Raw genomic sequence first — 23843 nt, 5'->3', positions numbered from 1 at the left:
TTCTTCAGCAGCTGAGAGCATTGTACCATTGGATTGTGCCTAAACTGCAGCCACCAGGAGTGTATAACACCCATTTGGGTGATATAGGACTGCCATTTTGTGCCAGTGTTCACTGTAGATCATTTACAAGCACAGTGATTTCCTTTTGAATGTGTAGACCCTGCAATGCCATAGAAATTGGTGTTCTAAACCAAGCCTCTTCAACACGCTCCCCTTAATGAGTATAGGCCCCTGGAAGTCGGTCCACATTGATGACCTCCGAAGGTCCAAGGACATCATCTCGGACATCAAAGCCTTGAGAGGTTTAACTATAAGCCAGCTCTTTGAGGACAAGGTGGAGGAACATGATGGTAAATGTTAAAAAAAAAATTCATACTGACTTTTTTGCACTCTTAATGACAGGTGTTATTCCATTGTTTTATGCTAACAATGCCAAATGTCACTGGTTGGTGAACTGCTACCTTTACAAGACCACTTCAGTGTTGTGGTTTATAAATTTAGAATTTTGAATAGTTTATGAATATTACCACCGTCTTCTTGATGTGATGTATTGATACTAAAATAGTTTTTTAATGTATTTTTTTCACAGCAATGGAAGTGGAGGACATGTACACAGCAACAGGAGAGCAGGAAATGGAATGTTCAGAACCCACAGTGAGTCCCTGATGCATTTACTGTTTTCTCTATTACATTTCTCATGTTTTGCTTCAGTCCGAGATTCTGCATAGAAAGTCTGCATGGCATTTCTGTACTGTGAGATTTTGTGGCTCAAATAGTGATATTAATTGTGAGGTCTAATCAGCATTTAGGGGAACCCAATATCTTGATAATACTACAGTTGTTATTGACTGATTTCTTAGTTATTACTGTCAGTACGCATATTTGTATTCCTGAGAGTTACACTGATGTTCTCCATGTCTGTACGTCACTCTGGATAAGAGCGGCTGCTAAGCGATTGTAATGTAAAGTAATGTATTGCGTCATATATCAAGTTGGTTCTCCTTCTCATAGCTCCAGTTGCAAGCCATGTCAGTCTTCCTTTCTCTAGCGTGAAACATTGCTTTCCCATGCCTCATGCTCTTCCCCTGCAGGACGGCTGGGAGGCGGTGCTAGACACCACAGCACTGGTGCGGAGCTGTGTGCAGAGCGCAGTGCGCATGCTCAAAGACCAGGGTGAGGGTGGAGCCCGCAGCACCAGGAGGGTGGAGATCCTTCTGACGCTATTGGCCGACAGCGAGGAGCTGAAAGGTACTGTACCCCCGCCACTGTACTTAAACGATTGCTTTTATGTAGGGCAGGGCAATATGGCCAAAATATCATATCATGTGATGTTTTTTGTATTATTGATAGTATCACGGTATTTGATGGTATTTGTTATTCCAATGCAAATTTGACAAGAAGTGAACTGAAATGAAGTATACTGAAAGGATAAATCCAAATGCAGTAATAAATTTCGCAATTTCTATTCGGACCATGAACACGGAACTGGTATGAAATATTGAATAGCGTTCAAAAATTTGGATAGTGAACATGAAAAACCATAACGTGTAACCTGCAAATGCTACTATAAAACATATTCAAGCAAAAAAAACAAAAGAAAAAAACATCCAGGCTATGTGGTGTATAGGCTTTCTGTCATCTTTTTCTTTGATCCTACCTGATGTGGTAGTAAACATCCAAACTTCCCGGTCCATGTAAAATGTGCTCTGAGAATAAAGAAAAAACTACTTCTATCTGTCGGGTGTTCATGTGACGTCCACTCAGCAGCAAGACCTTCCAGTTTTCATGTGACCGAGAAAAACACATCTCATGATCACAGAAAAAAGAAAGATGATTGTTTTTTAATTTGCCTGGGAATGTTTTGAATTGGGAATCTGAAGGCCTTTAACAAGGCTATCTCTACTTAGCTTTCATTTTGTTTCATTTGCCTGGGAATGTCTTGAGTTGGTAATCTGGAGACCTTTAATGCGACTGTCTTTTTACTTTGTTTTCAATGTGTGCAGCTGCATTTCTGACAGCTTTGAAGAGGCGCCTCCACACCCTGCTGGTGTCCTACGATGGCAAAAGCTTCTCGTCCAAGAATTGGGTGATCAACGAGGCGTCCAATGTCGACGCCCTGCAGGAGGGCGGAACCTTCAGGTGAGTCGGGGAGGTTCTTTTCGCTGCACCTGTGCTGAAATGTACAGGACTAGGCGTACCTGTCCAGTCATTTTTCTATGGCTCCTACCATTGACGCACGTAGCCAGCATCCACCAGTGGAAGGTGCTCAACCATGTCGTGTTTGTGTTCTTGCAGACACGCCCTGTGGAAGCGTGTTCAGGCCGTTGTCACTCCCCTCCTGGCTCAGCTCGTTGCCGTCGCCGACCGCGACTGCAACCTGGACCTGCTCCTGGACCACAACTCTGGGGAGCCGGTAAGGAAGCTTTGGCTGGACATCTTCAGGGACGAGAAGCTTCTGGAAGTTCCCTTTGCAGCAGTGGACCGCAAGTAAGTGTGAAGGGGGTTCAGGGGAGGGCTCTGATTGGCTGCTCTCGTAAAGGAAGCTGTTCAGGCACTTGTCTGGATGTTTATATTTTTGGGTTGGGATCTACTTTGTCCCAAGGTTTCTTGTACAAAACCAAAGGAACATGCATTATAAAGCCGTGCTTTTTTTTTCCCGAAATGTTATTTTATTGACATGCACCAAGGGCAATTCTTTGTTTAAAACGAAACCTTCACTTTCTTGTTTTTCTCGAGTGCGTTTCTGTCTGAGGGGCATTTTGGTGGGATTTAAAAAAAAAAATTTTTAGTTGTAAACATAGAAAGACTCCCTCACACGGAGTGGTAAAATGTTGCGCACAGCTCCGAGTCGAAGACCATCCTGGTGCAGAGCTACATCACGCCGCAGCTGGGAGCCGGCTGCAGCCTGCCTTTCAGCTGGAGGGTGCGAGACTACCTGGAGGAGCTCCGGGTTCACGCTCAGCACCATGAAGGTGACGGGAATTTGGTCATTTTATACAATTCCTTTGGGCTAAAGTATAATTTCATTGAAAAATAATTTGATCATTATCATATGTGTTATATAGTATATATGATATAATAAAATAATAACGTATTATTATATGTATTATATAGCATACAGTAATACATTCATATATGATAATATATCGTTACATATTATATATAAAGTGCCCTCCAGTATGGAGATGTTAGAGTGAAATTTGTTCTTTTTTGCTATACAATATGCTGTACAGTTTTGTATTTGAGATCAAAAGATGAATATGAGACAAACTTACAATCATCTTTTTTAATCGTGGTATTCACGTGTGCGTGTGTTCTACCATTTAACAGAAACAGCTGTTTTTGTGTTGAGTCATTTTCAGCTGTGTAAAATTATTGTTTCCATACTCTTAGAGGGCACTGTAGCTGTTGCTCGTGTGCTGCTTTCCCTGTCCATTCTTATTATTTGAAAGAGGAAAAAGCCAAAGACCAGTAAAGACTTGTGCTTGAATAAATGGAGAAAAGGAAAATTGTCATTGTAGCCTAGCCTAGCCTAGCGTAGCGCAGTGTTTGGGCGTGAGTTTTTAACACTGCTGCTCTCTCACGGAAGGCCACACAGTGAGGCAGTTTGAGGACTTCTTCCGGAACACTCCGCTGGGCCGGTACATTGCAGAGGCAGCAGAGGAGACGCAGAGAGAGTTCTTCCAGCGCTACCTTCAGGATTTCGTGTGCATGACGATGAAAGTCACCTCAGAGGAGGAACTCCAGGTACAGGCTTGCTGTTTTTGAAATTAAACGCTATCTATTCACTGATATTATGTGATAAAAATGTAGGATAGGGATTGTAACCAGAACAACAGTTTTGATGAAATACATTAGATTGTTTTCTATTAAATCAACTCCCACCTGTGTTTATTATGTATTCTTAAAAAATAAAACTAATAGTAGTGATGTGCTGTTTGCCCCCATCAGCTTCTGTGTACTGCCTTGACCTGCTGCGTCAATGAATTGAGGATCCGTGAGGATGTGGAGGAGGATGAGGTCATCTCATTGCCCTGGGTCCATGCCGCACACCAGGAGTTTAAGAACCGTCTGCAGAACCTGTCCAGGATGGTTGCCATGGAGCCCAAGGTGGCTCTGCACCTCCAGCGTATTGAGGGCTCCAGGGAAGGTCCTGAAATGGTGAGCAGGGTTGGAATTGCTTCTCAATGAGGCGGGTAGCTTTTGCTTTAAACAGGTAAAATATGCATCCCCAAGTGCAAATGTGCTGGCTCCTCCCAGGTGCAGTTGTAACAGAGTACTGGTCTCCAGGTGCAGTTGTAACAGAGTACTGTCTCCAGGTGCAGGTGTAACACAGTACTGGTCTCCAGGTGCAGGTGTAACACAGTACTGGCTCCAGGTGCAGGTGTAACACAGTACTGGCTCCAGGTGCAGGTGTAAGAGAGTACTGGTCCCCAGGTGCAGGTGTAACAGAGTACTGGCTCCAGGTGCAGTTTTCACAGAGTACTGGCTCCAGGTGCAGTTTTCACAGAGTACTGTCTCCAGGTGCAGGTGTAACACAGTACTGGTCTCCAGGTGCAGGTGTAACACAGTACTGTCTCCAGGTGCAGTATTCAGAGTACTGTCTCCAGGTGCAGGTGTAACCGAGTACTGTCTCCAGGTGCAGTATTCAGAGTTATGTCTCCAGGTGCAGGTGTAACCGAGTACTGTCTCCAGGTGCAGGTGTAACACAGTACTGTCTCCAGGTGCAGTTTTCACAGAGTCCTGGTCCCCAGGTGCAGGTGTAACACAGTACTGTCTCCAGGTGTTGGACGTGTTTGCGGCTCTGGCCTGCGTGGAGCTGTTGGAGCCCAGGGGGCTGGACTCAGACAGGGAGCGGCTGGCCTGGCTGCGGCAGGTGAAGAGGCTGCAGGGGCCCGTCGAGCTGGCCTGCTCAGAGGAGATCTGCAGCCGCTACGGGGAGAGGAGCCGAGAACAGGCGCGCACCGTCCGGTGAGGAACAGCACCTCCTGCGGCTTGCCCCAGTCAAACTCCATTTCACCATTCTGTAGTCAGATTCTGTTCATTAAATGCCGAAAGTTTTCAGGATCGATTCTCAGGTAGGACACTGCAGTTGTACCCTTGAGCAAGGTACATAAACTGCTTAACTGCTTCAGTGCGTGTCCATCTGTACAAATGAAAAAATGCAAAAAGTCATGCAAGTCACTCTGGATAAGAGCTTCTGTTAAATGCCTGTAATGTAGTGTAAAAACAGACACTGGTGACTTCTGAAAACATAAGAGCATAAGGAGAACAGGTCTCACTCCATATGGCTTTGTAATTTGTGATGTTTCCCCTTATTGCCCCCGAATTTAGGATGCCGAATTGTAACTATCAGCGCGCATTACTGCTACCTCTGCTATCGATTCAAGACATGACTTGAGATGGCGGATAAACGTATGTTCTCAGCGGCTGATTTGACATCAGCAGACGATGTCAGTCGCCACTTCTTATCTCTCCGGGTTCAGCTCCCACAGATATGAGTCACTGGAAGATGCTTGCATTTGTATTGTAGCCACATTTTAGGCACTCTTATCCTGAGCAACTTGCACAGCTAACATTCTTTACATACGGTCCGTTTATACTGCTGTGTGTATGTGGGAATGATGAGGTGACCTCTCTCTCGCTTTCTCTCTCTCTCTCATTGTTCATGGTTCTCCTACAGACGGGGGTGGAGCAGAATCTTCTCCCTGTCCCTGTTTGTGGAGCACATGCTGGTGGGCATCGAGGGCGTGGAGGAGAAGCTCCGCCCACTGCTGCTGGAGCGCACTCGGGTATTGGGGCAGGTGAGCTCACCTGTTCACGCAGGGAAGCGGACCCTGAAGGAATGATACGGACTTTGACACACTAAATGTTACATTATTCTTAGTTTTTATTTTATCCCAACGTCCTTGCGGTCCATTCTTGCAGTCGAATTCTCGTCTGAAGTCAAAGTGGATTTTTCGAGGCCGTTTGAATCCGTGATCCATCGTATTCAGCCCTCTCCTCTTAACTGAGATGCACAGTTTCCTTCACGGGGACCGCTGGAGTAGTGGTTTTTTTTTCCGCTTGAAAAACTGAACGGAGAAAATGTCTTCTTCCTCTGAATGTTCCTAAGGTTCTGGGGACGAACTCGGACCTGAAAATGGAGCCGCCCTTCCTGGCAGTCATCGGGATCCTCAAGGCCTGCATGGATGGAGCAAACGACAGGATATTCAAGTAAGGAGCTTTGGTGTCTTCATAGCCACGGGTGGATGAAATACACTACTTACTTTGTCTACACGTGTGCACATGTCCATGTGTGTGTTCATACACATTCAGGATTTGCTTAGCATCCTCGCTGGTCCGGAAGTATTTCTAGCCAGGACTGGCTCCTTTACTCGTATAAATCCAGTGAATGGATTTATGTTTTTCAACATTGTAATTCTGTCCAGATAACAGCGTCTGCTGAATGAATGTAGGTACGTATGTGACCCTGAACATTTGTGCGTGCGTGTGTTAATCCAGGTTTGGACGTCAGCCCTGTCCCGTGTGCATGGGGGACCCCCATGAGCCCCTCAGCCTTCCCTGTCACCACATATACTGCCTGGCCTGCATCAGACAGTGGCTGATCCCGGGTCAGATGTACTGCCCTCTCTGCAAACAGGAGGTCCCCGATGACTTCAACCTGGCCACGTCTGAGGACATACGGTAGGCCTCAGCTGCGCCCTCCAGTGGACGTCACTGTACACGACAGCCCCAGCGTTACGACTGAATATTCACACTTGGGGGAGGAGAAAAGAACCTTCAGGGAATTAAAAAGTGTGAATTGTAATAAAGTACAATCTACTAATGCGATGTCATTGTTTAAGTGAATGCCTTCACCATGACAGGCTGAGGTCAGAAACGCGTGAATCGGCTCTGGGGTTTTGTGGAAGTCCCGTTGATGAATGCGCCATGGCTTTCTCTCGCACGCTTTACAGCGTCTCTCTCTTTACCGCGTCTCTCCTGCTCTTTCTCTCCGCGCTCCGACAGGCTCCGCATCGTCATGTACTCCCAGTTCAGGAAACGGTGCAACGCCTTCTTCATCGACATGGTCTCCACCGTGTGCTTCAAGGACAACGCCCCGCCCTCCAGTGAGGTCATCCAGCACCTGCTGTCCTACCTCATGGTGGCCGTGGAGGCCGTACGCACCATCAGAGGTGACCCTCTCCCAAATCTCTTCCCCTCCCATCCACCCAGGCCCTTTGCTGCTTATGCTTTCTTGGGTTTTATCTGCGTTCTTATTTGGGTAAACAGCTCATCCTTTTTTACGGAATATAAATGCCTAAGTTGCAGGTGAGTGCTGAAACCTGCCAGTAAACGAGATTCCGATAACTGCCTGATAAAATAAAGATTAAATTAAGTTGTCTTTTTTTTTTTTTAAACCTGCTTATTTTTTTTAACTTGTTTTAGTCCCGGAGTCTAGTTCCTAAGCCACTATTGCAGACTGCCTCTCTTTATTCTCACTTAGAAAACGGTATGAATTTTGTATGTCTGTGTGTGCGTGCATGCATGTGTGCAGGTACATGCAGGCATGTGTGCGTGTGCATGCGTGCATGCATGTGTGCATGTATGTGCTGGGACACGTGCATGCTGTAGTGAGACTGCCACTCTGGCAGGGCTCGCATGTGTGTATGTTTGCCGGTGTTTTAGCTTATGCGTGTGCCGTTCCAGGTGTGTTTGCTCACTCTGGTTTTCTCCTGCTCTAGCTCGCACTCCGGTGTTCACCAAAGCTCTGTCTCCGTTTGACGACTCGGTGGACAAAAATCCCGTGGTCCGCTCCGTCATTCTGAAACTCCTACTGAAGTACAGGTGAGTGTCTTCCCTTTTTCAGAAAGAAGGCAGAAAGAAGGTTAAAGTTGTGGTCAGGTCTTTAATGCTTCTGAAAGTGCACAAACTGAATGTTTACATAGCTAATTGAGAGTGTGCTTTTTTTTTTAGGCCTTTGGTCTCATGTTTTCTCCTATACTGGCTGTTTCTCTGAAAGAAATCTGGTTTCTTCTTGTATCTTCAAGCTTTGCTGAGGTCAAAGACTACCTGCAGCAGCACCTGTCTGATGTTGAACGGAGCAATATCCTGGATGAAGGGGACAAAAGTGAACTTTACTCCCTGTACATAAACTGTCTGCAGGTAGGCCGTGTTCTGCGCTGTTTGAACACTTTTGTTTGTGGAATCGCGTAAACGTGACTTAGTAGCGGCAGCGCAGCTGCATCCGCGCAGGCGAGCGTCGCGGGGCGGTTGCGCTCAGTGCTGCAGAGCAAACGCGGTCGTGCATTGACTGCGCAGCAGACGCAGGCCTGCGCAGCGTTGTCAGGGCAACCGCAGAGTGAGCGCGCTCCCGTCTCGCCCCCCCGTGCTCAGGACTCCATGTTGGAGTGGACGCAGTGCCGCACAGCCGCAGAGAGGACGGCCTGCCTGCAGGACGAGAGGAACTTCCTGAAGCACTTCCTGCGCCGGCGGGGCGTCAGGGCGCGCGCGACCACCATAGAGCATCTGCAGGAGGTAGCCCGGGTTCGGCTGTGCCTGGACATGGCCGCGCACCTGATGGCGGACCAGCAGACAAACCCAGGTGACCATGGCAACCTCTCCGTTACGGTATGGCCAGGGGTGGGTAATGCAGCCGTGATGCCAAATTGCGCCCGTGTCCGACAAATACAAAGGATTCATAAAACAACCCAGGGAAATGATATGTGTATTTGTAAACGGCTGTACAAAGGCTGCTATCTCCAGTGTGTTTTAAACGCTGCGGCTTGATTTCAAAGCTCTTTAATGACACTTACCATAGAGTGCGACAGAGTCGCGCTCGTTAATAGATAGCTATGTTAATTTTTCTTTATCTTATTTTTGGGAGAGGTTTCTGTACAAGTTCCTCCTCTTCCTCCCCCGTTTATGTCCGTTACCTGACTAGTGTGTGTGTGTGTGCGTGTGCGTGTGCGTCTCTGTGGCGTGTGGCGTTCAGGGCCGTGCGAGGGCGCTCGGGACGCGGTCTCGGGATTCCTGGGCTGCGTGGCGGACCTGTGCGTGCGGAGCGGGAACGGCTGGTACCGGGTCTACCTGATCCGCAAGGTGTGCAGCCAGCAGGGCATGGAGTTTGTCCAGAAGCTCCAGGCGACGGCCGAGCTCAGATGGCTGTTTCCCGAGGAGCTCCTGCAGGTGAGCACGGTCTCCGCCCCTACCCCAGATCCACATCACGTGGAATCAAGTGGCGGGCTGGAGGTCATGGGGGGGGGCTGTTCTATTCGCCCCTTTGAAAGCTGTCCATTCAGTAGGCAGCACTGTAGGTTGTGCCGTTCTTGTGCGAGCTACCAGTGAACTACATCTCCCATCAGCACTTCTGTGAACAGGCAGTAACGCTTGGCTCACACTTGAAAGTGTATGGCAGTTAAACATGGCAGGAATGCTAAGGGCTCCTTCAGAGCTCTCTGAAGTATGAGATAAAGGTTCCCTCTCCTCGCCCTGTGTCAGAATCAGGAAGGGGGGCAGATGGACCACTTCCTTGTGTGGGGGGAGGACTATCGGACCATACGCGAAGCTGTCGCCAAGGCAACGATGAAAGGCGGAACGGAAGGGATAGAGGAGGCGTGTGAGGTACCTGTGCCCTCCTTCTCAGCTCTCTCACCTCACACCCCCTGCGGGAGACTGCTTGTGAATCCCAGCAGCTTTATCGTAGCGTTGTAAAATTCGCTGTGCTTTTGTGTGTGTGTAGAGGTGCGGAGGTACGCCGGCTAAGAAGACGGTACTCCTGCTCCTGGCCCTCTTCAGGGAAGTTACCACGCTCTACAGAACAGCCAACCACAGCCTCCACCCAAAACAGGAGGTACTGCTGTCTCCACGGCAACCCTGCATGCTGCAAAGTGGTTCCTTTGAAGTCTCCTTGTGCCCTACTACATTGCATTACAGTACATTTTGCCATTTACGAGATGATCTTATCCTGAGCTACTTAAACTGGCTACATTAAAAAAAATACTACCAAATTTATAACTATTTTACTGAAGCATTTCAGGTTAAGTCCGTTGCTCAAGGGTACAATTGGCAGCATTACAGCTGGGAATCAAACCCGCAACCTTTGGGTTACTAGCCCAGTTCCCTGACCACTACGCTGCACTGCCACCCTTCTGTCTCTGGCCAGGCTTATTTGTGAAAGAAGCTGAGTCACTTCCTGTTCCTCCTCCCCACAGTTGCTCCATGCCCTGAAGGGTTTCATCCATGGCTCCCGGGTGCTGGTGAGGCCGGAGGCACAGGCCTTCGCCCTGGCCCTGGTGCACAACCAGCTGGGCGCGCTGACGGTCGGGGCCGACCGGCCGGGGGTGGTGCACGGCCTGGTCGAGCTGACCGTCCACCTGGCGGCTGTGCTGATGACTGTGAACCACGGGTGCCTGGCCCCCCTCAGGCTGCTGGCCCTGTCCCCCGCCCGCATGCAGGTAGGCCTTCACCTGACCCCCTGTCCCCAAACTTACAGGCCCCCGCACAGTACATCACTACTCTCCTTCTCTCCCTCTCCCCCTGACCCACAGACCCCTACACGATAAATCACCATTCCCCTTCTCACCCTGTCCACCTGACCCACAGACCCCTACACGATAAATCACTAGAGCTTGACTGATGCCAGATTGTTGGGTCTGATGCTGATCCCGATTTTGGAGAGTCCTAGCCCACCGATTACCGATGTTTTGACCGATATTTTGTCAAAAAGTGCAACATTTTCAAATCAATTTGAAAAACTTATATTTTATCAAAGTTTCTATATTTGAGAACATTTAACTTATAAGCAAACAAATAAATAAAAATAAACACACAAAGAACTTTTTGATAGATAAAAAATGTAAATATATATTAACACCATCTCCAAGTGGTGTGAATTCAAAATAACTCCACACGTTGCTTTTACTCCTTTCTTTTCCAGCCATCTATTAAAAAATTAATTTAAAAAAATCAGTTTTCCAGTTTCAAACTTATTTTTATGAATATTATTATTGTCGTTGTTGTTATTAATGTGTTATTATTATTTCTTAGTATCTATTCTCAGTAAATGAATTATATTTTCTTATTTTATTCCTACTACATGATCTCAAAGAGTAAGATTTTATCTAGTGGAGCTAATGAGTGAATCAAGTGTAGCCTAACATTAGATGAAACTAAATTGACTGGATGAAATACGTAACGTGAGGCTTGTCTATAAGAATTCGGTGGTGAAAAAAACTACAATGCGCTTTCGTGCAAGTTACCCGCGCTAACTGTTGGTTGATTCACTTCTCCAACAGCAATCCTTCTCTCATGTTATCACCACAAAGCTAGATAACATGGCTTAACATTATCCACGTTAGAAGTGTTTTATCGGCGTTTTTACTGTCTGGTTAGCTTGCTACGATGACGCGTGACTAGATGACACAGCATCATATAGTAGCTAATATCATTATCTCAGATTTAAAAAAACAAATGTGCGATGCATTCAGTCACCATTTTATTTTGGCTGGTTATTTATTTGAGAATACAGCTATGTCCATTGGAAATGTAGATCCTACGCTGCTTATGTGCTCACTGCCACTCCATAAAGGCTTGCTAGCCAGCTAGCTTGCTAAAGTGAACCAAATATGTTAGCTAGCTCGCTCGCTTGATAATGAGGATTGATAAACATAGTGGTCGTATAAACGCATTTAATTAAAAACTTTCACTAAATATACATACCTTTATTGCGCCAATCGAATCTGTGCAGACAAGTCTTGCAGTGGAGAATATTGGATGAGGCACGAGTGACAAACGTCTTACGGTGAAGCCACACTATACGCGGCGACGGCCGCCTGTCGCCGCGCCGCGTCCCCACAGTCGGCTGTTTGTGGGCGTGTCACCTATTTTTGACAGACAGTTGTGTTCGTTAAATGTTGACCTGGCTTAATATCGTGTTTCATATTCATTGTCCTGTCTGAATAAAAATAATTTTGCAGTAACCTAGATCTGAAAGATGTTAGTCAGCTCCCTAGATAGGCTGTTTAATGTCTAGCTAGTGAGTAACAACCAACAACAAAAACATTGTCTGACCAATTAGCCAGATAATTCCTTCTAAGTTGTATCTGATTAGCTAGCTAGGTGGCTGGTAGAAACGAACAACCAGCAACTAATACATTAGGAAGATTTTGTTTGTTTGTTATTGTTTGTTGTTACTCACTATAGCTACACATTAGTTAGCCTAGCTAGGCAGCTTATTAACATTTTTCAGCGCTACGTTACTGCAAAAAATGTTTATTCAGACTGGACAGTGATAGTAGCTAACGGCGATAACTAGGCTACATTGCAGAGCCACCAACAATTTCAGAGACTTTTCTCCACGCTGCGTTCCTCTAATCAATGTCTCTGTAGGAGATTTTATTAAGTTGGGAAACCCGATACGGAAATTATGAGTTAGGTCCTCCATTGTGGAACGATAGAATGTGGAACTAAATTTAGAAAAAAATAGGGACAATTTACTTGACGGATCATTAGATCAAATCAGATTGGTTACCGCGACGCGGTGAGGGGGTCAAAATTGAATTTTTGCCATCTCCACTGTGGCCTCGCCGCCTCCCGCCGCGCCGCCGGCAATCCCAAAATGCCTTGCGGGGTCTGACCTCTCATTCAAAGTGGAGAAAAGTCTCTGAAATTGTTGGTGGCTCTGCAATGTAGCCTAGTTATCGCCGTTAGCTACTATCACTGTCCAGTCTAAATAGCAATTACAACGTTCGAACAGACAAGTACAGATAAATAATCAATGTTTTTTTTTGTTTATTATACTTATTTAAAAATCGGGACACATCCGCTGCATAACTGCCGATCCCGATGTTGTCAAAAAAGTCAAACAATGGCCGATATATCGGCCAAACCGATATATTGTTCGGGCTCTATAAATCCAGTCCCCTTCTCTCCCTCTCCCCCTGACCCACAGACCCCTACACGATAAATCACCATTCCCCTTCTCACCCTCTCCCCCTGACCCACAGGCATGAACCTTAGCCTTGCCCCCCATCAGCATGCAGGTACATGAGCCTGGTGTCATGTCAGCATGCAGGTTCCCCTTTGAACCCCTCCAGCCCTGTACAGGTTTTTTGTTTGCTACTCCCATAAACCTGCGAGTTTCCTGTTGTGGGTCACAGTGTACGTGCACTTTGCCCTGCAGGCGGCCTTCCTACCCACAATGCCCGAGGACATGCTTGCTGTGGCTCGCGCGGCCTTGGGACCCCTCATGTGGTACTGTAAGTGCTGTTCAGTCTGCTCGTGGGAGGGCTGCATTCTTACGACAGGGTCATTTCAATCATGACATTGGTGGAAAATCTGCATAGTAATGCAGTGATTTGTTGTTCATGTGATGACAGTGGCCGGGCCTGTGTTCTCATTGGTTCGTGTGCGTTCTTTTCTCTGCAGATTGTCCGAACGGTCACCCCTGCACTGTTGGAGAGGTGAGTGGTTTCATTTGTGATGATGATGATTTTCGTATCCCTACTTTCTGCATGAGACTAATCCCTGGCCCTTTCTTCCATATCTTACCTGTCTCCGCCGTGTTTTACTCTCCCTGTCAAGTTCAAGTTATAAGCTATAAAAATATAAAATAAAATCAGAAAATGAAAGCATATGGAAATAAAGGCAACAAAGAACATGGGGCAGGGACAAAGAAAAAAGACTTGACGTGCAGTTAAGTCTTAACAAGTTACTTGTACATCATTCTTATTCTATCCCTCTCTATATGTTACCCCCTCTATCCCCCTCTAACCCCCCGCTCCCCTCTCCCTCCCTCACTCTCTCCCTCTCCCTCCCTCCGCAGTGTGGCCGGCCTATGGAGGTCAGACGGTGCCTGGACTGTAATTTGCCAGTAGGGGGAAGTAACCATCAGCCTCTTCAGGGTTTTAATCCGGTTAATGTCCAGTAAGTCCGCTTTCTCAAGGGTGCTACAGTAAATCTACACCAGGGCATTGAATATAAGAAGTAAGGGCTCCAAACCACATTCTTTATGTGGCTAAAGAACCGTATACATCGGGGAACCCCATTTTAAAGAACCGTATATCATGGGGAAGGGGAACCCCATTTTTGTTTGATTTAACCCTGAACAGCAGGTCTTCCCTTTAGCTTGTGAAGTATGTCATTGCTGCCGTTTGTTCCGAGCGCCTGTCTGTCCCCGGCTGGTGTGACGATGTGGGCGCGTGTCTCTCGAAAACAGGGGGGACCGCACCCAGAGCGGTCACATCTTGGGGGACCCAGGCAGGAGAGACATGCCAGACATGCTGGACACCAAGAGCATGTCCCCCGCCCCCTTCACGCTGGTCAGGCTGCTCACGCACTTGAGCATGCTTATTGGAGCTTCTGAGCACCCTCAGGTACACGCCCTCCCTACCCGGGCCCCGCCCACAACCCTCACTCTTAATCATTTCTTTCTGTGAAGCACTTCTGTGTTTAATGAAAAGTGCTATATAAATAAAGGAATTTATTATTGTAGTGGCTATAGTGGCTACAGTAGCCTTGTCCATGCAGTAGTTTCTGTGCGTCTGACCTCAATCCTTTTATCTTCTCTCTTTCTTTCCCTCTCTCTCCCTCTCTCTCTTTCTCAGGTTATAGCCCAGATAATCAAGCCCCCGGTGGCTGATCCAGGCTCCTTCCTGATTGGTCACCTGCTGAAGGACATGGAGCAGCTGGGCCGTGTGCTGGGGAAGGGCTCTGACGACACGGTCAGCATGGCCCACCTGACGGTCCTCAGCCTGCTGGACGCTAACCCACCCACACAGTGTAAGAGACAGGCGGGACTCCGTTTCCCACAATGCATTAAGCAGGGCTGCACAAACCCTGTTCCTGGAGTCCTCCTGTCCTGTAGGTTTTCACTCCAGGCCTCTAACAAAGGATTTTGTAATGGTTAGATCAGCAGTCAGGCATAAAGTCTTTCTGGAAACTGGATGTATAGAACATGCTAAATGCTAAATGAATGCTGTGTTTCACTCTGCTTCCCAGGGCCTGTTTCCCACGACGACGTTCTCTCCACCAAAGAGGCGAGGAACGCCTGGGAGACGGGCGTTGCGTCTGACATCATCGTCCCTCAGCTTAAGGTGAGGGCGGGGCGGGGCGGGGCGGGGCCGCCGCTGCGCCTTCACGACTGGCAGTCGTACAGCGGAAGCATTCTCCTTCGTCCCCGAGTCCGTTTCTCATGGCTCTTGAGTCTTGGCACTGGTTCAGCACACCGGCAACATTAGTGACTTTAAACCAGACGTCAGGCTCCTGAACATACACTAACACCCCCCAGGGGCTGCTTTATTAAAATTGGGCAAATTTCTGATCCACCCCCTATCTCTCTTGCCATTTTCCTCCCTGTGCCCCACCCCTCCCTCTTTCCCTCTCTCCTTGCCCCTCCCCCTGACCCCTCTCTTTCTCCCCCCCTGCCCTCACCCCTCTCTTTCTTCCCCCGCCCCCCCCACCCCCTCCCGGGGCGCCCCGCAGACCCTGGAGCGGCAGCTGAAGGAGGCGAACGACCTGATCAGGACGGACTCGCGCGTGTCCTCCAGCCCCGTGATGAGGCTGGTGTTCGGGGACCCGCGGCTCACCCTGGCCACCCTGCCCCGGGACAGCCCGATCCACAGCGGGGCGGTGTGGAGCTGCAGGGAGAGGGTGTCCCTGCGGGCGCTGGCACACGTGGTGGAGCAGAACGATGGGCGGGACGCCCTCCCGGTGCTCTGGAGGTTCCTGCACAAGGTGAGCCCCCGAGACGAGGCCCGCTTTCTGTTCCAGCCCGCCGCACGCGCTCTGACCTCTGACCTCTGACCTCTGTCGCCGGCCGCAGGAGCCAGAGCTGAGTCTGGTCCGGTTCCTCCCGGAGATTCTGGCACTGCAGAGGGAACTGGTGAAGAAGTTCCAGAACGCCCCGGACGTCACCTGCAGCACCATACATGAATTCATCCAGGGCCTGACAGCAGGTAGATGTCACTGTTCACACAGATCCCTTTAAAAAATACACATGTGCATTCCTTTATGTATTTATCAAGATGGCCAAGATTGGTGGACTGGTAGATGGCTTAAATGTGACATTATGCGTGAAAACTTGACATAGATAAGTTAATGGATACTTCATGAATTTCAGAAGACAGAAAGACAAATACACTTTGTTATTGCAGACTGGGATAAATAAAAAATCAGCTGTACAAATAGGATAAAATAAGATATTTTGCAAGTTTGGGAAGGTGACTCAAAGGTTGACCGTCCGCTGTCTGTCTACGAGCAGCCTCTCTCAAAACCTGGTACGAGACACGGATCAAAATATTCCTGAAGACCTGGAATCAGCTCAGACAGTCGCTGGCCACCAAAGGTAAGAACACCGAAGCACGCAGGAAGCGGTTGCTTTCCCCCCTGTGTACCCACAATGCCCTGGTACAGAGATGCTTACCCAGCCACTTCAGCAGGGTAGAACTACAAGTCCGGGCCACACCATTGCTGTAGTCATAGACATTGTACCTCCGCTTGCACCTCCATCCAGCGCTTATATTGCACTTGTATCGTTACCTTGATGTTGTAGCTCTTTGTCATGCCTCCTGGTTTGACTGACCATAACTTTCTGACCTAGCCCTATGCTTGCTGTGTGAACTGGACTCAATGCGTTCATGGTTATGAATAACCGTTGAATACTATACCTTATTGGACCTGTGTTTTGTAGTTGTTCCGATGGCCTCCGGTATGCACTTATTGTACGTTGCTTCGGATAAAATTGTCTACCAAATAAATGTAGTGTAACCTATGAAGTAGACCTTTCCTTATTGCTACAGTTGTGATAAACACGTACAGTATGCTGTATAAAGGGTACGTGTGCGCGTGTGCCTGCAGGAGAGCTGAAGATCCCTGCCGAGCTCTGCCAGACGGATTTGGGTCACAGCAGCGACCTGCAGGTGCTGTTGCCGCGGCGCCAGGGGCAGGGCCTGTGCGCCACCGCCCTGGTCAGCTACCTCATCGCCCTGCACAACGAGCAGGTGCACGCGGTGGACAAGCACACCGGGGAGGAGACCAGGTGGGGGCGCCACTGAGGTTACTGACAGAAAAAGATGGACGGGGTTCACAAACAAACAAAAAAATCATATAAAGTCCTCACACTTATAAGAGAACATGTTTAAACGAACTTTGTGTTCAAATAACAAAGATATTCAAGAGGTGCTTCAAAGTGCTTGTTTAGAGGTGTTTGGCAATCAACTTGAGAAGCTGTCTTTTAAAATTTTTTTATAAACGATTCCCGTAGAAACTGATCTTAGATCGGCATCAACACTAAGAAAAATGTTTTTAGTTTGTATTGCGGTTGAAAGAGCTGATCCTGGAACAGCATTCAGTTTTAGGGATACTGAGGCTGTTTTTGGTGGTATTATCCTAAGATGTCCCGCTCTGCTTTTCCTATGAGTTTTTGATTGTAGGGAGGATTTGACTGAAATTTTTATTGAACTGGTACCGCAGGTAAATGGAAGGTACGGGGTCTCACTGGCCCTGCGTAGCTTGCTTGCTGAGAGGGAAAGGGGGGGTTGTGGGGAGGGCGTGGTCTCACTGTGGGATCCTCCCGTAGCTACACGGTGAGCCCCGCGGACCTGAGCGACCTGCACGTGATCCGCTACGAGCCGGAGCGCGACCTGCTCCCCCTGGTGCTGTCCCACTGCCAGTACAGCGTGGAGCGCGGCCAGGAGACCATCTCCGAATACGACCTCCCCAAAATCCAGCAGCAGGTGGTCACCCGCTTCCTGCAGGGCAAGCCTCTCATTAGCCTGGTGGTGAGTAGCGGGACGGGACGGGACGGGACGGGGGGAGGCGGGGGGGCGGGGGCACTGGGGGTCGGCCTGCAGCCCAGAGCTGGAGCTCACGCAACACGCCGTCTGGTGCATGTTAGCCTAACCACACTAGTCCTGTCGGTAAACCCTAAACCAGGGATACTCAGATCTGGCCATCAAGGCCAGTAGAGCTGCTGGTTTTCATTCTTCCCCTCCAATCAGGGACTGATTTAGACCTGGGACACCAAGTGGGTGGGATCTCTTGGAAAATCTTGAACTGAATTTGAATATCCCTGCCCTAAACCCTAAACCATCTCCCAAAACCTGACTTTAGCCCAAACTCCCCACAGCCTAATCCCAACTCCTCACATAGCCATAACCTCTAACCCAAAATCTAACCCCAAACTCCCTAACCATAGCTCCTCACTCAGGAATAAATCTAAACCGCATCCCAACCCTAAATTAACCAGACCTTAACCTTAATCATAATTCCCGTTCGCCTTTGCCCTATTGCCTTCATAACCCGTGAATAACCCAGACAGGAACTGTGCGGTATGTGCCCAAATGGTTAACTACTGAAATGCAGTTTCTCATTGTCTCATTCCTCCCAGGGAATTCCAACACTGGTGAACAGACACGACCGGAACTATGTAAACATTTTCAAGGATGTGAAAGACAAGGTTGGACAAGTAAGTCACACCTGCAAATGGCAGCTGATAATTGTGTTTGATCCCAATCCTGAAGTTTTAATTTCTCAATTGTTGTAGGGAGGAAGTTGCATTATTGAACTTGGAAGTTTTCACAGCAAATGTTTTATTGGCTTACATACATATAGTTTATGTTTCAGCACGTATAATGGAAGCACCTTGCATGGGATTTGAACCTACAAACTTCTGGTTAAATGTCCACTCCCCTGTTGAATGAATCCATATTTGGCAGAAAGTTCATTGATTGACTGCCTGTATTGGTTGGTTAGTTGATTGATTGATCGATCGATCAATTGATTGGCTTGCTGTGGTTGATAATCTCATTGATTGATGAACACACTGATTCCTTGATTGATTGGCTGAGTGATTGGCTGTGCCCACAGGAAGCCCTGCCCGCTCTGACCCTGGCAGCATTGGCAGGGGAGCTGGCAGCGTACAGTGATGTGTGTGAGGCTCTGGAGGTGGTGGAGGTAGCTCTGGGTTTCCTTGCGATGACGGGTGAAAACCCTGACATGCAGCTCGTCTGCTACCTCAGAGACATTCTACAGATGGGGGACCGGACAGCCCCCCACATCCTAAAGGTGAGCCCCCACCCACTGCACCCCCGTAGGTCCCACACTATTCACTCTACATCTCCCATGAGCTCCCACACCTACACTTCATGTCTTCTGTTAGCTCTCACAAAGTGTTCACACTACATCTCCCATCACCCCCCACTCTTACACCCCTTATTTCCTGTTAGCTCCCACACATTGTGCACACTACATCTCCCATCAGACCCAACACACTGCACTCGGATGTAGTTTCCACATTTATATTTGGCACTTCACACGCACTCAACAGCTGCACTTACCGAGAGATATTTGCTGCTCACTGACTGTGCCATGTGCTCTGATCCCTGACTGTGCCGTACGCTCTGATCGCTGACTGTGCCGTATGCTCTGATCCCTGACTGTGCTGTACGCTCTGATCGCTGACTGTGCCGTGCTCTCTGATCCCTGACTGTGCCATGTGCTCTGCTCACTGACTGTGCCATGTGCTCTGCTCACTGACTGTGCCATGTGCTCTGATCCCTGACTGTGCCGTACGCTCTGATCGCTGACTGTGCCATGTGCTCTGATCCCTGACTGTCCATGTCTCTCTCACTGACGTGCCAGGCTCTGCTCACCTTCATTGCCTGATCCACGATGTGTGTACGTCTGATGCTGACTGTGCGTGCTCTCGATCCCTGACTGTGCATGTGCTTGTCACTATTATGTGTTGACTCACTGACTACCAGTGCTCTGACCCGAGTGTTCTCTGATCCTGACTGTCCATGTGCTCTGTTTCCTGACTGTGCCGTGCTCTCTGATCCCTGACTGTGCTGTACGCTCTGATCCCTGACTGTGTTGTGCTCTGATCCCTGACTGTGTTGTGCATGCTGACTGTGCTCTGCAGGCCCTGAGCAGGTGCAGTCTGAAGCACTGTGCAGCCGTGTGGCAGCTCCTGGCGTCCCTTAAATCAGAGAACATGCTGCGTCTCAAGAGGGTAAGAAAAGCTGCACTCGCCTTAATTGTGTGGATTTAGATTTTGTGTGTGTGTGTGCGTGCGTGGATGCGTGTGTGTTCGGAGTAAAAGTTAGTATTGCATTTTTATGTGCATGACAAAAGGCTGAACACAAACTCATCCTATCTCTCTCGCTCTTGTTTTTCACTCCCTCTCTCCGCCCGCTCCTGCTTCCTTGTCGTGTGTTTCCTGTCTCCTCCCGCCTCCTCACAGGACCCTTTTGTGGGCGTCATGGCGGAGTATAAGAAGCCTCTGAGTGAGGAGGAGAGGGGCTTGCTGATGGCGTTCCTCTCTAAGGGCAGTGTGGACACCTGTCTGCTGGAGATGCACGAGTTCCTGCTGCTGCACCTGAAGGATGCCCAAGCCCTGGAAATGTACAGGGCCTCCTGGGGGTGAGATCACATGACCGCAAGGGTCACGGGTTCAAGTCCACCATGACAATGCTGCTGCCTGAAGAACAAAAAAAGGCTCTTCCTTGAAATTGTGTCTGTAGTTTACCTTCCAGCTATCACAAAATGCATATATTCATAGAGCGACAGTGTCATTGATGTGAAGCACCGCTCTTAAGCTAATAGCTCCCATTTGTGGAGAATCCTCAGCCTGTTAAATGTGAAAGTGAGAGAGTGAGAGAATGAAAGAGGGTCAGATAGACGCAGGCAGATAGAAGCCAGGTCCATGAGGTGTTTCGCATCTAAAAAATGCATCTTACATGCATCACACTACAGTGTATGCATATGTTGTTTTTGAAAGATGTTAAAACCATATAATTCATAATTTAAAATGAATTTTATCCAATCACTTCTCTGGGGATGATTGCTCTCATAGGTGGACCCACAGTAGAATTTAGAGGAGTTAAGGAAAACCCTCTGTTTTCTTGTTTTCAGACTGAAAGAAACGCTGGTGTCGTACATTGAGCGCAAGGATGTCGACGTCCCCCCGGACGTGGAGCTCCTCCCTGACGAGATCTGCCTGTCGAAATTTGTGGAGGCGTGGAAGCTCATCGCCGCGTTTCGACAGAACCGCGGACGGCGATGACGTGGCCCACGGCCACGCCCGCCCCCACTCCCTGCCATTGTTAAAGCTTTTCTTAACCACTTTTACTGCGCCTGTACTTTTTACTGTAGTATCGCAATCTGTCTTGTGTTTCACATCTCATACAGCGAACACATGTATATCCTTACATATGTAATTCTCATGAGCGTGAACTGTGATACACACGGCTGTGTACCTTTGCCTGCGGGTTTTATACAAATCGTGCTTGGATGTGCTGCGAGACGGGTACATAATGAAGTGCAATATTTCTGTTAATTATGGCTTTCTAAAAGTGAACTTTTACCGAATGTATTTCGCCTCCTGATTTCTGGCCTGTCACGAAAGCGGGATGCAATAATTTTTTGAACGCAGAGACAATCTTATTATCACAGTCAAATTTTTTTTGCCATCATTTATTGTGAACATTATATCCCTTCAATGCTATAGGCTTTTGTTTGCACTTAAAAGTATTTGTCTGGAATACTTGGAAACTAATAATTTGGAAAGTGTTATTGTGAGAATGCTATTCTACTCAGGGAGTCCCATTTTCACTGGGGCAGAGACGAAAGAAAAATTGTGACATGCTCATCAAATGTTACTTTGCTTGGTACTGCCTTGAAACGCTTTTGTTTCGTTTAAGTTTATCCCTGATATTTGTTCTCATCTTTGTCTCTGTCTTTTAATTTTGTTCATCTGTTATTTGAGCAATTGACCTTTTGCCTTAAAGGGACATTCATTCCAAGGTTTCTGTAAAAAAACCTTCCCAACTGTCCTTCCCAACCATTTTCACTTTAAACTCATACATAGGACAGTAGTCTTAATCATGCCATATATGCACTCCAGAAATATGATTTACTATGTTTAATAAAATATGAAGAGGCACTCAAACATCTCTGCTCCTTGGTGTTTTTCCTTTCTGAAGTCATTTGTGTGATGTGTTCGGTCTTCAGTGGAATCCAGCTGATATTTTGGGGATTAGCAATGTGCTATAAATTGACTAATGATAAAGCATACTGCTTCTTCAGTTCAGATGGCAACCATTAACAGCATGGAGACAACAGAAGTTTGACCCAGGCTGAGACTGAACTTTGGCCCCCAGTGGACATGAGTGGTACTGCTGTGAATTCAATTACGTTGGTGAAGGCAAGTACCACACCATGAAAAACAAGAACATCAATGAACATTCAGCGGGCATTAACGCTACTTGCACACATTACTGAATTTAGCAATGACAGAAAAATATGAATATCTTTGCTAAATACAGTACAGTAAACTCTTGCCTCATAGATCCATACTCACAGAATATTGACTTAAGAACTGTTTGCCATCTGCTGCTGCTCATTTAGATGAGTGTTTTTTTTTTTTTAACAGAACAGAAAATGTGCACCAAAAGGTTGACAAAGCCTATGTGCCTTTACTTGGCCAGGCCCGGTTATGAGAGAAACTCCTCCTGTGTGTTGCCATGACATCATCAGAGCCCTGAAGAGGTAGTAAGTCATGAATAAGCAAACAGAAAATACCAGGAATTCCTTAGGGTTACTTTGTATTGTGGGTCTGGCGCTGTTTGGATCACAATGTGTTTTGAATCTCCCATAGATGGAGTCGATAAGGATATAGCCGGGGCATTACTGTAATTCAATTTCCTCCTGCCTGCGGTTTTATTTAACATAACAGCATCGAATAAGTGCAGGGTCCCTTCCAAACGTAAACTAGGCTGGAGGCTGGTCTCTGGGTGGACTGCCAGCGGTTAACTGGGCCTTGAGCGTGGGCTCTTGACCAGTATGAATGCCCCATAACCCTCCAGGAATTTCTGACCCATCACAAGTGGCGGTGTGCGCTTCCAGAATAACGTTGGTTCGTTGGAGTACTCCGATTGGCTACGAGGTCTGACCTCGGTAGTTGTGTGTGTTTCAGCCACAGGGGTCTGCGTCTGTCTCGCGCCGAAGCCGCTGCGGGTTTGCCTCGGCTCTCTGACTGCGCATGACCTCGCCTTTATAGAACGATAGCTACGATAGCGCATGATCCCAGGCTGGCGCCATGCGTGGAGATCAGATCAGATCAGATCAGCGCGGGACCCAGGCCTGCTGGTCCTGAGGGAGATTACATCACTGGCAGCTCAGCCCATCAGAACGACAGTGGGGGATTTTCACTCTCTGAGGCTCCAGAGAATCCCGTTTTGTTTTTTGTTTTTTCTGGTAGCCTTCTGGAGATAAAATGAAAAGTGTTGTCTCAGGAGATGGAACGTAATCTTGTAGCTCAGGTTTAGCTTACTCCTGTGCTGGCCATTCACACAGTAACTCAAAATTCTAACCTTGGATTGGCATTCTACTTTGATATTATCGTCTGACCAGGATTGAGGATCATTTGAATATTATTGCTGAGTCTCAGCAGACCTAGATATGACAGTTCCCATCTTTCATGTGAGGGGCTCTTCCTCCATAAAAAGCAATACCTTTGTGTTGCAACTAGATGGCAAAAAGGAATTCTCCAAAGTCAGTCACAGCCTCTCAGGGTCTGTGAAGCATTTATCACTGTTAAAAAAAAAAAAAAAAAAAAATCCTTTTTTAAATTTTTTATAAAGCTTCATAATTTCTATATACTTCTCTGCTGCTGATGGAAAATAACTACAGCAATAGCAACAACAGGTATGCTACACTCACGTTTAACGTTAAATCCTGTGAGCGGTTTCCAGAAATTCGTAGTTTTTGGACTTTCTTAGTGAGTTGTAGCTGCAGCTCTGTTGAGCATCCAGCAGATGGCGGGATTCCCTAACACCAGTGCAGAAGATGTGTGCCAAGAG

General features: G+C 47.7%; 1 protein-coding gene across 7 annotated transcripts in view; it reads left to right on the top strand.

Annotated features, from left to right (window-relative positions):
* Nucleotides 1-21931, top strand: part of LOC135243519 (E3 ubiquitin-protein ligase rnf213-alpha-like) — a 47719-nt gene extending 25788 nt beyond the window's left edge. For all 7 annotated transcript variants that reach the window (XM_064315406.1, XM_064315412.1, XM_064315411.1 and 4 more), the window contains 36 exons: nt 228-350; nt 590-654; nt 1092-1248; nt 2004-2139; nt 2296-2487; nt 2842-2972; nt 3590-3747; nt 3952-4161; nt 4784-4971; nt 5684-5804; nt 6116-6216; nt 6505-6687; nt 7012-7178; nt 7728-7830; nt 8034-8148; nt 8380-8587; nt 8978-9171; nt 9484-9606; nt 9725-9835; nt 10197-10439; nt 13166-13241; nt 13411-13445; nt 13808-13908; nt 14201-14357; nt 14589-14763; nt 14983-15077; nt 15466-15717; nt 15806-15938; nt 16244-16327; nt 16840-17020; nt 17561-17762; nt 18371-18448; nt 18850-19047; nt 19904-19993; nt 20225-20403; nt 20896-21931. In XM_064315406.1, coding sequence (XP_064171476.1) covers nt 228-350; nt 590-654; nt 1092-1248; nt 2004-2139; nt 2296-2487; nt 2842-2972; nt 3590-3747; nt 3952-4161; nt 4784-4971; nt 5684-5804; nt 6116-6216; nt 6505-6687; nt 7012-7178; nt 7728-7830; nt 8034-8148; nt 8380-8587; nt 8978-9171; nt 9484-9606; nt 9725-9835; nt 10197-10439; nt 13166-13241; nt 13411-13445; nt 13808-13908; nt 14201-14357; nt 14589-14763; nt 14983-15077; nt 15466-15717; nt 15806-15938; nt 16244-16327; nt 16840-17020; nt 17561-17762; nt 18371-18448; nt 18850-19047; nt 19904-19993; nt 20225-20403; nt 20896-21046 — 5216 coding nt within the window. In that variant the 3' untranslated portion in view covers nt 21047-21931. The remainder of the gene's footprint in view (nt 1-227; nt 351-589; nt 655-1091; nt 1249-2003; nt 2140-2295; nt 2488-2841; nt 2973-3589; nt 3748-3951; nt 4162-4783; nt 4972-5683; nt 5805-6115; nt 6217-6504; nt 6688-7011; nt 7179-7727; nt 7831-8033; nt 8149-8379; nt 8588-8977; nt 9172-9483; nt 9607-9724; nt 9836-10196; nt 10440-13165; nt 13242-13410; nt 13446-13807; nt 13909-14200; nt 14358-14588; nt 14764-14982; nt 15078-15465; nt 15718-15805; nt 15939-16243; nt 16328-16839; nt 17021-17560; nt 17763-18370; nt 18449-18849; nt 19048-19903; nt 19994-20224; nt 20404-20895) is intronic.
* Nucleotides 21932-23843: the final 1912 nt, after the last annotated feature.

Source organism: Anguilla rostrata, chromosome 17 (assembly GCF_018555375.3).
Source record: "Anguilla rostrata isolate EN2019 chromosome 17, ASM1855537v3, whole genome shotgun sequence".
NCBI classification, from domain to species: domain Eukaryota; kingdom Metazoa; phylum Chordata; class Actinopteri; order Anguilliformes; family Anguillidae; genus Anguilla; species Anguilla rostrata.
Note: the sequence above shows the minus strand (reverse complement) of the source record. Positions and strands in the feature narration are given on the sequence as shown.